General features: G+C 38.0%; 1 protein-coding gene across 1 annotated transcript; it reads left to right on the top strand.

Moving 5' to 3' along the window:
- Positions 1 to 202: 202 nt before the first annotated feature.
- On the top strand, positions 203 to 13,873 carry LOC143280159 (uncharacterized). Its single transcript, XM_076584743.1, has 4 exons — positions 203 to 276; positions 3,114 to 3,311; positions 5,062 to 5,199; positions 6,687 to 13,873. The coding sequence occupies exons 1-4, from the start codon at positions 214 to 216 to the stop codon at positions 6,819 to 6,821; spliced, it is 534 nt and encodes a 177-aa protein (XP_076440858.1). The 5' UTR covers positions 203 to 213; the 3' UTR covers positions 6,822 to 13,873.
- Positions 13,874 to 14,469: the final 596 nt, after the last annotated feature.

Here is a 14,469-nt window from a genome sequence, read left to right as displayed (position 1 = left end):
GTTCTGGTTTTCTCTCTGACAGCCAGCCCTAAATAAGTTTCGTATTAAGTGAACAGTTTCACTTATAAGATTTATTTAACATAAAGCTATTTACAATATTATTGACATCCACAGCAAATCGTGTTTTATTGTACCAGCACAGTATCAATACATGTTAGTTATCTGTTTCAAACAGTTGATACGAGAATAAGATAACATTGGCATTGTTTAAAAATGGCAGCCTTCAATCCAAGACGATTTCTTGTCCCTGCAAATGCGATTCGTTTGATTGAATTGGTAAGGCTGTCTCTGTTATTATGATATCCGTATCCACATGAAACTATTTCATTAATATTGCAACCAGCTGATAAGAATATGTGAGTGTAGTATATTTCATGACTTGTTTATTGATGTGTGTTTTACTTATTTGTTTACAAAATATCCATGTTAAAAAATCTTCTGCTAGAGAATCACCATGCCTTAAATAACAGCGGTTGGCATTCCGTGAATATGCAAAATCTGTTATATAACTTCTTATGGGCAGTGAAAGCCATATCCATATCTTTAAGACCAGATAACTTTAAAACTACGTTAAGCTATTAACAAAAAAATAGGAACAAATATTGTAAAGTATTTGTCAATACAATAATAGTATTGGTTTTGTGACATCATCGATTTAAGTGATCTTGTATTTGAAGCTTGGATAAATTGCTAGTGTGTTTATCAAGTGTTTATCGTATGTGTTTCGTGTCCATGATGTTCACAAGATGTTTTGAGATGTGTGCATCTGAATCCAGAACATACACTCTATAAGGTTACACACGTTGTTTTATCAGCGTATGCTAATGTTTTATGAATGAAAAAGAATCCAGTGTATATATGTAGGTCAAGCATCTGCCTCTCCTTTTTCTTTTTCTATTTTCAAGCAGTTGTGAAGTGTAAATGGATCAGTCCACATGCTTTGACACATGCTTGAAACTGAAACTAAACATGAAACGAGCTATAAACATGCCACCACATTTTATTGTAGTCATGGCTAAAATATGTTTTCTAAATGTTGCCATGATATCCTGGATTTGTAGAACGTTTTGTGGCTCCATGTGCTTGTTGTTTTAGTCTAGATGAAATCAGGAAATAAGTGTATATGAATATGTTCATATTTATCCAGGAGCTGTTTTCCTGCGGTAAGGGGAATTACTCATTTGTATCCAGGAACTGAGTTTGCTACAACAAGGGGAAGTACTCTAAAATTGTAAAAAGCAATATCATTGAAATTTAAAATGTTGGCACAAAGATCTAAATGTTGACCGTCTCAGGATTATCAGGTAACTTGATGACCTTACATTCTTGTGGGTGAGAAGAGTGTTGAGCCTGTTGGTTTACTCATACAGAGACAGTTATTTATTAAGTGTATTCATGTCAGTGATTTTTTTTCCCTTTTAATTCATTGATTTTGATAAATAGGGTTTTGTTATCATTTCTTGAGGGGTACAGAGCACTGATTTTTCTGCAGACTGCTTAAGTGCGAACATTTCATTGGGAGGGGGTTGGGGGGGGGGGATAAGATTAATTGTTTCTTTGCTAAACGCTTGCTTTTCAGTTAAATATTACATCTCCCTATCTCCTTTGCCCCCTATAGATGATTTTTTTTGCAGAGCACAAGCAGTTCTCAAAGTTATGTGATTATCAGAGACTGAATAGATACATGTACTAAATAATAAACAATGTGTTTTCCCTTCAGAAATATGGTTATCTCAATATCTGGCTACAGCTGCCAGCCTTCTGGAATCTTCTACCATTTATTCAAACATGTATGCATCTAAATATATCTTTGATAGTTTGAGGTAAAAGATATTCCTGTGTGCTTCTTCAAACAGCTGTATTTTTTTTTTCTTTCCCTGCTCCATTCACCTCACTCCTTCATTCCACAACAGATTTACACAAAATTAATGATCACGACATGACTTGCTTGGCAAGAACATAGCTTTTTTTTTTTCTTTTTTTTTCACATAAAAAACCCTCAGAAGCTGGATGACCGAATTCTGTGAATGTGACCATGAAGACAAGACTTACTTAGATGCTCCTGTGTCATTGGATGCTTGAGGCAGTCAAAGCGCTCCATTGACCAGTTTGCTGGTGTCAGCCCATGAAGACAGATCCTCTCGTGATAAAATAAAATTGGAAGTTATAAGACTAAATAACATACCCAGCATGCACACACCAAAAAGATAATATGAATGCCAACATGGTGGAGTAGATAAATAAAGTGGTCATTCACATAAAATGTTACATGTCTCTGTGAGTGTGTGTGTTTGCATGACTGAAATCTGATTGAAAGACACAGGGAATAAAGATGAGCACCCTATAGCAGCTGTCAGTCGGCTCTACCCAAGCAGGCAGTCTGTTGTGCATATGAGTCTGTGTTTATAAAGCGTTTAGACCCTGGACTGACCAGTGATAGGTGCTGTATAAATTATAAGTATCCATATCCTATCATATCATATATCGTGTATCATAATTATATCTGATATTTTAGTAGTTATTCATACAGTCAGAACAGTCTCAGCTGTGCTGTTGGTAGTCATACCATATTGAATTTTAGTATACTTGGCTGGTAGTATTTATTGACCAGCTGATTTACCCATTATAATCTTTTTTTCTTATTAACTTGAGCGCATTTGTTGAGTGATAGCAAATTTTGGAAGACCACAGCAGTGCAACTCATCAGCAAACTGACATCTTTGATCAGGAAAGTAGAATTTAGGGATTTTTTAATTATTTGCAACTGCATTTCAAGCCAAGCACGATAGCATTGAAGGTTGTTATAACTGTAGATCAGCAGCTTTTTCTTTCCTTCAAATACAATGAAAACAGACATATATATTGTAGATCATGAACATACCCATTTCATTATCATATGAAAGATGGATATGCCACAGCAAGCTTTAAATGAGACCGTCAGCATTTTCTGTTGCTGAGTGTTGACTGAAGCATGGAAAGTTTGAATAATATACTTTATTGACAACTAAGCAAGTCTTCTTTTAAAACAAACTTTAAAAAAAAAAAGTAAGACCTTCATGATATTGCTTCTAGAATCACCAGTCCAGAACATCATCTGATTTTTCTTATTTCAGCTGTTTGCATTACTTGCCCTGAGCACAGCAGCTGGATGGAGCAGCAAGTCCATCTCCTATCAAGATCTGAACCGAAGTGACTTCAATGTAGTGAACAACATCAACTTCTTCATAGCTATGGCTATCATTAGCGTCATCTTCCTTTCCATCAATGCTGCAATTATTGTGCTCAACAAGCCGCTCATTCCACCAAAGATTGTAAGTTGCTGTGTTGACTACAGTTGAACCATGCACTGGGTATTAAAACACAAGCATGTATATTTAGTAATGTGTGTAAGATGTCCTCTGTTTCTTCTTCTTCTTCTTCATTCATGGGCTGCAACTCCCACGTTCAGTCATATGTACACGAGTGGACTTTTACGTGTATGACCATTTTTACCCTGCCATGTAGGCAGCCATACTCTGCTTTCAGGGTAGTGCATGCTGTGTATATTCTTGTTTCCATAACCCACCAAACGCTGATATGGATTACAGGATCTTTAACGTGTGTATTTGATCTTCTGCTTGCATGTACACACGAAGGGGGTTCAGGCACTAGCAGGTCTGCACATATGTTGACCTGGGAGATCAGAAAAATCTCCACCCTTTACCCACCAGGCACCGTTAACAAGATTTGAACCCGTGACCATCAGATTGATAGTCCAACGCTTGAACTATTTGGCTATTGCACCCACCCCATCGTACTCTGTTTGAAACTTCTGCTCAACAGGTTGATGGGACTTATTGCCAAAATAAGTTGTGCATCATGAATTATATCGTGTGTGATGCAACAGTTGTGATGTTTGATGTCATTGCAGAAATTTTGACAAAAATTAAAATAACATGTTGGTCTTGCTGTCTTTTTTAGTATTAACTATCATGCTTATTGTCTTTTTTGTCTTTTTTCTTTTTCTTTTTTTTTTTTCTTTTTTTGGTCAGCATGATGAATGCTCTTGTTGTGTTTAGTATTAATTATTTGATATAACATCGTATTGATAAACAGAAGTTTTTGTTTATTTGTGGAATTCTTTAGTCTAGAATATCACATGAAAATATTTATATGAATTTTTTGGGGGGGGGGGGGTGGGGGTGGGGGGATATTAAATTTCTTCTATTAATAGTGACATAATGTTAAAATAACTCTATCATGGTTTCTTTTACCTCATGGGCATGAAATGGTCGTGTCAACATCTTTTATGAGGTCTGTTATTTGTTCTCTCTATTTTCAGTCCTTTTGTTTGCTCAGTGCATGAAGAGGTGTATATATACATTATGTGTATGTGCGTAACTGTCATAGACATCTCATCCTGGTTGATGCAATGCTGTATAATATTATGAGAGGACAGACTTGTCAAGGAGACCCAAACCGAAAAGGACTCCCATAGCAGCATCTTCATCACCCCAAAAACAAAACACTTACAGACAGACTGAGTAATGGACAGGGGCTCATTGAAGGCTTTATGGCACTGTGATGTAGAGTTTCAGTTTCAGTAGCTCAAGGAGGCGTCACTGCGTTCGGACAAATCCATATACGCTACACCACATCTGCCAAGCAGATGCCTGACCAGCAGCGTAACCCAGGCCTTGAGAAAAAAAAAGAAAAAAAAAAGAAAAAAAAATAATAGGTAAGCTTACATAAATAAATAAATAATAATTATAATATATAAAAAGGTAGTAGTAATAATAATAATAATAAATAAATAAATAAATAAATAAGACAACAATGATGATAAATAAGCAAATAAATGTAAAACATGAAGACACACATTCACACATACACCCACACATGCATAACAGATATGCACCAAACATGCAGTTTCACAGATATGAAAGCACAGTCAAATTCATATAAACATACATGAGCTCCAACACACACACACCCAGACACACACACACACATTACCCTGCACCTCCTCTGTGATGTAGAACACAATGAGAAAGAAACAAAAACACATCACTGTGTGCACAGGATCTGCCGATGTGCGGGTTACTGAGCACACTGGTGTTGCTGTCCTCTGTGATTCTGGGTGTGTCTCTGACCAAGCTGGGCAACTCTACGGCTATCAAGGAGGCTGGACTGGTCTTCCACAGCATGGAGGCTGCACTGGTAAGGCAGGGCTGGATGGATTATTTTAAAGCCATGGTTACTTTTGGTCTGTAATTCTGCTGCTGTTCATGTTGAGTGATATTTTAGTTATTAGTGTTTGTTTTTTGTAGTGTGTGTGTGTGTAATCATCAGATCACAATTTTGCTTAACTCTTTCTGGACGAAGGGAGCATTCCTTCACAAAACGTTTTCGGTTTCGGACGAAGGAATGGAATAGCATTCTCCGAAAGTAAAATTCCATCATGCGCTGTACACGTGATTTTGTGATTAGCCAAGCAGAGTGCGCTATTCTGGGTCACTCCACAATCGAACAGTATGATTGGTTAATATGGGATGTGTGGCCTGTCTCGCACACAGGCTGAAAAAGTCACTGACCGGTCGTCTGCTCGCGTGCCAGCCTGTTAGCAAAGCGGCCTCTTCTCGGAATGTTGTGAAGCGAACAAGGCAGTGACGGCAATGTTTTAGGGTTGCCGAAGTACTTGAAATGCTACAAACTGAAGGGTCGGACATTGAAGAGGTGGATGATGACGAAGAAGAAAGCGAATTTAATGCAGAAAGCGAGCATGGGTATGGTGATTCGGGGTGAAAAATTGGCAGTATTTTCTACATATGGCAAAACTGTAAAAATAAGATGAGAAATTTGATTTTTTTTACATATAATAGCTCAACACGTAATAAACCAGTTCTGAAAGTTTCATTTTCTTACACAGTATTTTGTATTTTTTGTAATTTTTTTCCTAACCCTTACAAATGGGCCATCTGTGGGGAAAAGGAAGGGAGAAAACTTGTCGTCCCGAGTGAGTTAACAGAATCAAATGAATACAAATGGAACTCAGAGGGTGTTTTTGGTTGTTGTTTTTCCTCAGCTTCACATTTTGGGGTTTTAGTCTCTGCTGTCTTGCAGTGTAGTCATGAAATAGTTGTTTATTTTGTCAGCTCTGTGACCCTGTTTGGTTTGCTGGGCTGTAAGCAACAAAAAATGAATAAATACCTCTATCTTGTTGCTCAGTGTGTGTAGCCCATGACCTTCACATTCAGGTCCTTCAGTTCCTGCTGCCAGGGATTGTGTCCCCTGGTTAACCTCACCAGTCTAAAGCTCTGTTTAGCATTAAAAAAATTTTTTTTTTTAATTTAACTATTTCTATTTATCTACCCATGTTAACTTCGTTGGTCGGTCATATAATTTTGTTTTATTTCATGTTCATTATAACTGTTTTTCATATATATCTCCACGTATATTGTTTTAGAATTTTGTAGACTCTTAAGATCTGACCAAGGTCAAGTCTGTTTCCTTTTCTTCTTTTTTTTTCTTTTTAAAAATTTTTTTTATTGCATTTGATATGATGTAAGGTAGCTTTAACTTGGACCTTTTTATTTCATGTGTTTGCATTAGTCTGCACAGCTTGACACCTCCCTGAAACTAAATGGAACAGTATTCAACTGAGTGCCTCTCTTCTCTTTTCATAGTATTTATATGATTTGTTTCAGGCGTTTGGTTTCATGGCGGGGGCCTGTCTGCTGTGCAGTACATGGTTTGCTTGCCGGGCCAAGATGATGGAGGGTGAGATTCCCGCTGAGCAGACACGGTCCATTGCTGAACTACCAGGAGACATTCCCACTTAAAAAGGCCCAAAGACTAGGCGTTTTGAAATATCGTTTGAGAGTTGTGCTCACATTTCTTGTGCTGAAGAGAGCAGAGGGTGTGGCAGTCGGTGCAGAGTTGTACGTCTGTGACACATCTGAGCCGTGTGGCAAGGGTGGGTTGGAGAGGAGTGGAGGGTGGTGGTTCGCAGCCATGCTTGGTGAGCTCTTGCTTTTGTGTGTGGAGGTGTTGGTGATGATCTCACAGTGACCATTCCAAATGCTGGTCAGTCACAACTGGCCAGTTCTGTCTGATGATCAACACTTTCATTTTTGTGCATGTGTTTTGGGGTGGGGGGTTTTTTTTTCAATATTTTTTATTATTCAGCAGGCCATTGATGATTTATAAGAGCACTTTGTTTCATGCTTTGAATTTTTATTTGTTCAGCAAGCCATTTATGATTGATGAGAACACCATTTTTCGTACTTTGAATTTTTGATTGCCTGACTTTATTTATGTGGCACACATTATGGTCTGAAGCTACTGGGGTTGTCAGTATTGTGTTAACAGTGTAACTTTCCCGCCACTGGATGTCCGCATGGATAACTATCAGCTCTCCTTGCAGAGAGCAGTGGCATGTCCGCATAGTATCTCTCAAAATGGATTTGTGTTCAGAGTAAAGCCAGGGATACCCAGGCCACCTTTAGTGTACACTTTTAGCGAGTGAAGGATGCATGTTTGTGCATTATAGGGAGCTATGGGCACCACCCCAGTGTTGTCATTTTTTCTTTCACACATGTTTACTATGTGCATCACACTGGACCTCAGTGACTGTGTCATCCATGAGGCGAATTACCCAGACTATCACGTGTAAGTGAAGTGGTATGTTAAGCTTGAAAAATCCCATCCTGTTTGAAGATTGATATTGAACATCACGTGTTTTGCTGGACGATTGTATTGTTCCTTGCCCCTGTGATTTGAAAGCAGAAAGAAAAGAAGTAAAAGGAAAAAAAAAACAAAACTTTGTGTCATTCATTGACCTAAAATCTTGATATATAACACACTCTGTGTGAAAAAAGTGAGAATGTATAAACACTCGGTCTCATTCTTGTTTTTTTGTTTGTTTTTCTTGTTTATTTATTCTGATGATGGCCCATTGTATTCTGTGTCATTGATGGCCAGTGGAAACTTTGGAAGTCATCTGTGGTTTAAAAGGAGATGGGTTTCCTTCCATAAACCACCCACGATGTATTCTTTCAGGCTTTGTTAATGGATGATAAGTTACTGAGCACACCCATTTCTGGTGTCATAGTTACTCAGATGAAAAGCATGAAGTTATTTTATCTTGAAATGGATGTCACACTGGTGAATATGTTTCAAGTTGGAAATAGAGTTGAAAGCACACTTTTCTTTTGAAGGATAGCGAAAATTGTCTTGGGTGCAATGACTTGCAGTCAGATGAAACATGCGGATAGCGTGGTTCAGTTTTGTATTGCATTTCAGATGGAAAATGTTGTATCAGTCTCCCTTTCTTTGTTTATTTGGTGTGTGTGTGTGTGTCACAATGTGTGAGTGTGTCTGAGAGAGGAAAATGTGTTTGTGTGTGTGTGTGTGTGTGTGTGTGTGCTGAGCATGATTAATTGCTTACCTGCAGATCTTAGAAGCATGATCTGCATGCTCCAGACTTGAATTCCAAATTTAAAAGTGTTCATGTTGCAGAAGATGTTCATGCTCTGTTTTCTTCTTCTTCTTCTTCCCTCACATGCTCACTTGCCAGTCTAAAGGGACAAGGGAAAATAAGAAAGAAACTATGTGTGTATTAATTTATAATAATGTGAACACCTCATGTACCAGCTCCTTTTCCTGTGATACCTGTTTAGCCCAGGCAGACTGCCAGTCTATTCCACTGACATTAGCGCTCATCCTGTGTGTATGTGTCACCAGCTCTTGGCACTATTACTGTTGGCATCACACTTGTCTTGGCCAGCTTTTCCCCAAACTGCAGCTAAAGAATGGAATTCAGGTCTTACAATGTAAGAGTGACATTTTCATGTCCATATCTTAGACAAGAATTGTTTGAGATTATAACCAATTTCTCAGGTAAAGAATCAAAATTTCTTGGAAATTAAGGTTTAGGTGTGTGTCTGTTTCCTGCTGTAAGGAAGTTGCTCTTTTTTTACTTATACTAAGCTACGCAAGATCTCATATCAAGAATGAAATGGGCAAGAAAAAATATAGCGTGGTAATGGTTTTTTGCACTGATTTTTGTTCATTGGTTGTCCAGATGATGTAATTATATATGACATATTCCCCAAAATGGAGAGGGGTTTGTCAAAGTATTTATTATGGTGATATATTTTTCCCTTCCCTTTTTTTTTGTGACATGTATATCTGTATTGTTGGTTGCTCATTTCACTTGATGAGTATTCGTATTACAAATCAGTGCTTACAGTTAATGTGATGTTGGTGTGATCTGTTTTGTCTGGATGTTTCCTTGCTGAGTTTTCTCAGTATTTTACAGAGAGCCAGTACTGCTTAACCCACTGAGGACCTCACAATCTCTACTGCTTTAACCCTTTGTGGGCCTCCCTGCCAAAGTCCTAAACTGCTGGGCCAGGCATAATTGCCACCTTGCTTTCACCGTAAGTGGAGGTGGGGTAGTCAGGTTCACAGTGGAAGAAAGTTTTATTTTCAGATTTTGTTCTTTGCTTTTTTGAGTGCTTTTTTTTCTTCTTTTTCTTTCTTTTTTTTTCTGGCTGGCTAGAGCATGGTCATGGAAGTCCATCATGAACAGTGAAGACATCAGTGACTCTTGACGTGAGGATGCAGCCCAGAGGCAGATACACAAATGTGGTCTCAATCTGAGCAGGCAATAGCAGATGATAGACTTCCTCTCCTCTCTTTGTTTGATTGACGCTTCTAGTTGAGGTCCTGAAGACGGCTCTCCTCAAACTCCTAAATCTGTTGCAGATAGCCAGTTGCCAGGTACTGCAGTCAGTGGTGATGGTTTCTCACCTTGAAGCATTTCAGTGGTCTTCCTATGTTCCTTGCACCAGCAGCCAGCTCAAAGAAAAAATACTGTCTTTTGGCAGTTGTGTGTTGTTCATTTGGACTACGTATCAAACTCACTGAAGCTGGGATTTCATGATGGCTGGAGCATGGTTTTGGAATTTGTACATCAGATAATTTTTTGTGTTAGAAATCTAGGTGCATTCAACAGATCTTTATATTTTTTAATTATATCTCCTTACTGAATTACTTTTCCTGTTTCACATGTCTTAGCTGATAGTGGCTTTTTTTTTCCCCAAAAACTGTTTAGGGAGTAGACTTCTTGAGAACATTTATACAATGGAAGGTAAATTGTTTGGCAAGAACTGAAAGTCTGTACCTTTTCATTTCTTACAATCTCAGTGATGTACAGATACTGTGTTTGGCAATGAATAGGACTTGTTCTGTTTTCCTTCTATCTTAATTGCTAAAATTATTAGAACTGTTCCTAATCTAGGCTCAGTACTGTGTGTACCCATGGACAAGAATGGCCCAATTAAAAATATTTAAGAAAAGAAGAAAGGATACATCTTTAATCATCCAACTGGAAATTAATCACTTGTGCATCCATATGGCTTGTCACTCACACCACACAGTCTTTTATACTAGAGTCCGCACCCCAAAGGGTGCAACCCTACAATCTACATGCTGCACAGTTTCCCTTGGAAGGTGTGGTCTTGAACAGCCTAATCAGTCTTGATAGGCTGCAGTTCTTCTGCTTGGTTGTTGGTTGCTTCTTGATGTTTGCTTGTTGAATTTTCAGCTGACAGTGCTTAGTGACACTTGCATTATGATTTATAGGCATCCAACCCCTTTGCCCTTTGAGAGGCGAGTATCGGGGAATGTAATTTTTTTTTTTTATGCTAAGTCTCTGCTCCATTCAGCTATACTTTTTCACAGCTTCAAAGTCAACAATTATTTTGAAGATGAAAAGAGATGAAGGACTGAAATGTCTGTTTTAAGATTTGCTGGTTGGTTTGTTTCTATCTGATCTCAACAAATTGTGGATGATGTGATTAGCAGTGAATAATACTTCCTTTGTGTGTATTGTACTTTTATGTATTTACTTATTTGTTTTTTTGTGGTTTTTTTTTCATTTCATTTTTGGTTAATGTTTTATACATACCCATGGTAGGCTCTCAAGGCACTGACTAGTGCATTTGGTTTTGGAGGAATGGGGGGTTATTTTTTTGTTGTTAGCAGGTGTGGTGTAGCATATATGGATCAGTCTGCGCGTTTTGATGGGCCGCTCCTTTTTTTTTTCTTTTTTTTTTTTTTTTTTTTTCCAAATTTCAGTTAATAGCAGATGAAGTGTTCAGCAAGGATCTCTCTCTCTCTCTCTCTCTCTCTCTCTTCTCACTCACTCTATATTCTTTCTTTCAATCTCAACAAATTGCAGTGGAAATGTTTAGCAAGGAAGGGAACTTACAACTAACTCTATATCATTTCACTCTTAGCAAAGGCAAATAAGGATTTTTATTTTATTTTATGGATCAGCTGGGCCATAAAAATCAGGGTTATTGATGCTTTTAGTAGCTGTATAAAGATGGCGCATATGACTTTAGTATAAGGTACTTTTTTCCATTTATTATTTGATTCTGCTTCACATAACTTTTTTTTTTTTTATATTTATAAAAGTATATACCATTTCTTTTTTTTGTGTGCATCGATGCACATGGATTGAAACTTTTTTTCTTTCTTTTTTTATTTATTTATTTTTTTAATGAAAGTATATACCATTTCTTTTTCTTTTTTTTTTGCATCAATGCTCTTGGATTGTCTCATACACTTAACCCGGAGAGCGCGATGACCCACGATCGTGGCTTTCCCGGTAAAGTGCGATGGGCCACGATCGTGGCTCTGTTTACATAAGGTCCGACATCGTACGGCTATGCTCGGCAGCCTTCGTAAAACTGCCTCGTTCTGGTGTTACTGCCTCCCTGCTTGTGTTTGCACAAACTTTGACCGAGTTTAGAAGTCCAGATCTTCGTATTTTTTGTAAACAATGAGTGACACTGAAGTTGACAAAGCTCAGGAAATGAGTGACCTTGTCACTAGTGATGATTCGTTTGCTGACAGGGATTCTGGTGAAAACGGCTTTGTTATTTTGACACTTGGGCATGCTGGCTTGCTTGTTGTTCATTCAGTTTTGTGTCTCCAGCCACAAAAACTGGGGGGTGGGTGATGGGGGTGGGGAGGGGTGGTAAAGTGGGTTAGGCATGGGTCTATTGTGATTTCTTGACCAAATCAAGCTAGAAAACTGGAAATTATTTTGATTTAAAGCATTCTTGCTGCTTTTGAAAGCAACATGAGCTAAAAGAAAACATTTATTTCTGTTTTTGCCTGTGATTGCATAAAGTATTGTAGATGTGCGCGTGCGTGGCGTCGGTGGGTGTGTCTCAAACAAATAATACAGTGCTTATAATTTCATTGTTTCAGTTATATTCATTTCATGATTCTGCAGCCAGAACATTTTCTGCACAGTTTAATGCCAATTTTGAGATTTTGACTCTATAAAAGATGTGAAAATACCTATAAACATTGTGGTTGACGTTTTTGGAAAACAAGTTTGCAAAATTTGTTGTTTATATCCTGTGGAATATCTCCAACTACTTACAAGGTACAGCCTTTTTCTTACTTTTATCTGATTCTTCATTCACTCTACTTTCCAAAAATGTATAGGTTTACCTATTTATTCTTACTGATAAGCATACAAATGCCCCAAATCAGAGCACAGGTAGCGGAGGCAAACTATCCCTTTGTTTTAAGCATGATTTCTGTAAGTATGTTTTATTATATCCAGCACTTTGAGGGTTAAAAAATATTGCATGATTATTGTTCTGTGGACGATGGATTGTCTGTGCATGTGGTCAGACAATTCTTCTCGTCAGAACTGGCAAAACTGTATTGAATGTCAAGAGAATGTTCACATCTGAACTTGTGAAACTTTGTTTGGTTTAAAGAAGTGTTGTACACAATACAGCCAGTCAACATTCAAAGCAACATTTGTTATTGAAATGACTGCATTTACTCTGTATTTGTTGATTTCATTTTCATGGATGGATTTGAGATTTCTTGGTCTTGATAGTATTAGTGTTTGTTTATGTAGAATTTTGATGTTAGTGCCCTTTTTTTTCTCTTTTTTTTTCTTTCCATATATATATATATATATAACCCTGTGTGGTCTGCTGGGCAAAAAGCAACAACGATAAATGAATGGATGTGAGCGACAATATTAAATTAGATCAGAATGACAATAACCTTGTCATCGGTTTCATTTTGACCAGCATCTTTTTTGATCCTGGCTGGCCCTTGACTTGTGACAGAGTGTTTACATGTGTGTGGAGAGAAGCACTTGAGCAGAGTAATGAATGTATCTGTGTCGAGTTTTAACTCACTCAGTACGGCCAGTCCTCTCTTCTCCTCTACACAGACCCCTCGGATGTCCAATGGGTGTCTGAATGACCCAACCCTTAGCTTCCGTCGTCAGAATTGTGGTATTCTTTGTCAACATTCACCTCTTCAGTATAAGAGCCTTCCGCTTGCAATATTTTGATGATGGTAACTGGGGTGAAACGCTGTTAACGTCGTCTCTTTCACCGTTCGTATGGAGAGAGTTAAGGAGGTGTGAGAGCATGAACACTAATGCTTGTACGCTACATCACGTCGGTTGTAAAAAGTCATTAAAAAAATTTAGAAGGTGCAGATGCTTGATCGTCACATACACCCAGCACACTGGTCAGGCCTGGGGAGGCAATCATTAAATGGATATATTACAGAAATTATATACGTTTTTTGTAAAGAGAAATAAAAATACAAGATATTCACCCAACACATGAGTTATTAATTTCTTCAAATGTGTAAGTAGTAATCACACCACATAAATTATGAATCTGCAAAAAGTGTAATACGTCAGTCGTCGTTGACAAATGTAATTCCATCATTGAATGTCTAAAGTATGATGATTTATGTAAAAAAAAAATATGTTGCTCAAAAATCTGTTTTCAGTTTCTGCAATTTACTAAATGAGAGTGAAAATGTACAGCTGAAATAAAGCAAGTTTATGAAATAAGTCCAAGGGAAACACTGTTTTGATTTTGTTCAACAACTTTTTCTAACTTAGCTATTTGCCCCTGGTACGTGAGTATTAGGTGTGATGTGGCCCAGACAGGTGTGGTGGCCGAATGGTTAGAGCGTTGGATTCTTGCCCAAGTTTCCTGTGTTCGGTGCACCTGGTGGGTTTAGGGTGGAGACATTCCCAATCTCCTAGGTCAGCCTGCTTGTGCCTGAACCCCCAAAGTCTATGTAGGCATGCAGAAGATCAAATACGCATGTTAAAGATACTATAATCTATGTCAGCATTTGGTGAGTTATGGAAAATAAGAACATACCCAAGGTGCACACCCCCAAAAACAGAGTATGGCAGACTACATAGTGGGAAAAGAATGATCATACATGTAAAAGCCCACTCGGACACATGAGTGAATGTGGGAGTTGAAGCCCATGGATGCAGAAGAAGAAAGAGAATGGCAGCACATTCCAACACCAAGGGTTTTGGCGCATTGTGTTTGCATATGTATAGCAGGCACTGCAGTCCATTGTTTCTGTTGTTTCTTTTTGCCTCTGTTGGTAAAATGATTG

This window comes from Babylonia areolata, chromosome 3 (assembly GCF_041734735.1).
Source record: "Babylonia areolata isolate BAREFJ2019XMU chromosome 3, ASM4173473v1, whole genome shotgun sequence".
Classification (NCBI taxonomy): Eukaryota; Metazoa; Mollusca; class Gastropoda; order Neogastropoda; family Buccinidae; genus Babylonia; species Babylonia areolata.
Note: the sequence above shows the minus strand (reverse complement) of the source record. Positions and strands in the feature narration are given on the sequence as shown.

Bases quoted from the DNA above. Each gene is read 5' to 3' on its own strand.
- LOC143280159 (XM_076584743.1), top strand. From the start codon at position 214: ATGGCAGCCTTCAATCCAAGACGATTTCTTGTCCCTGCAAATGCGATT. The intron at 277-3,113 runs GTAAGGCTGTCT...TTCTTATTTCAG, and splicing joins CGATTCGTTTGATTGAATTG to CTGTTTGCATTACTTGCCCT. The intron at 5,200-6,686 runs GTAAGGCAGGGC...GATTTGTTTCAG, and splicing joins ACAGCATGGAGGCTGCACTG to GCGTTTGGTTTCATGGCGGG.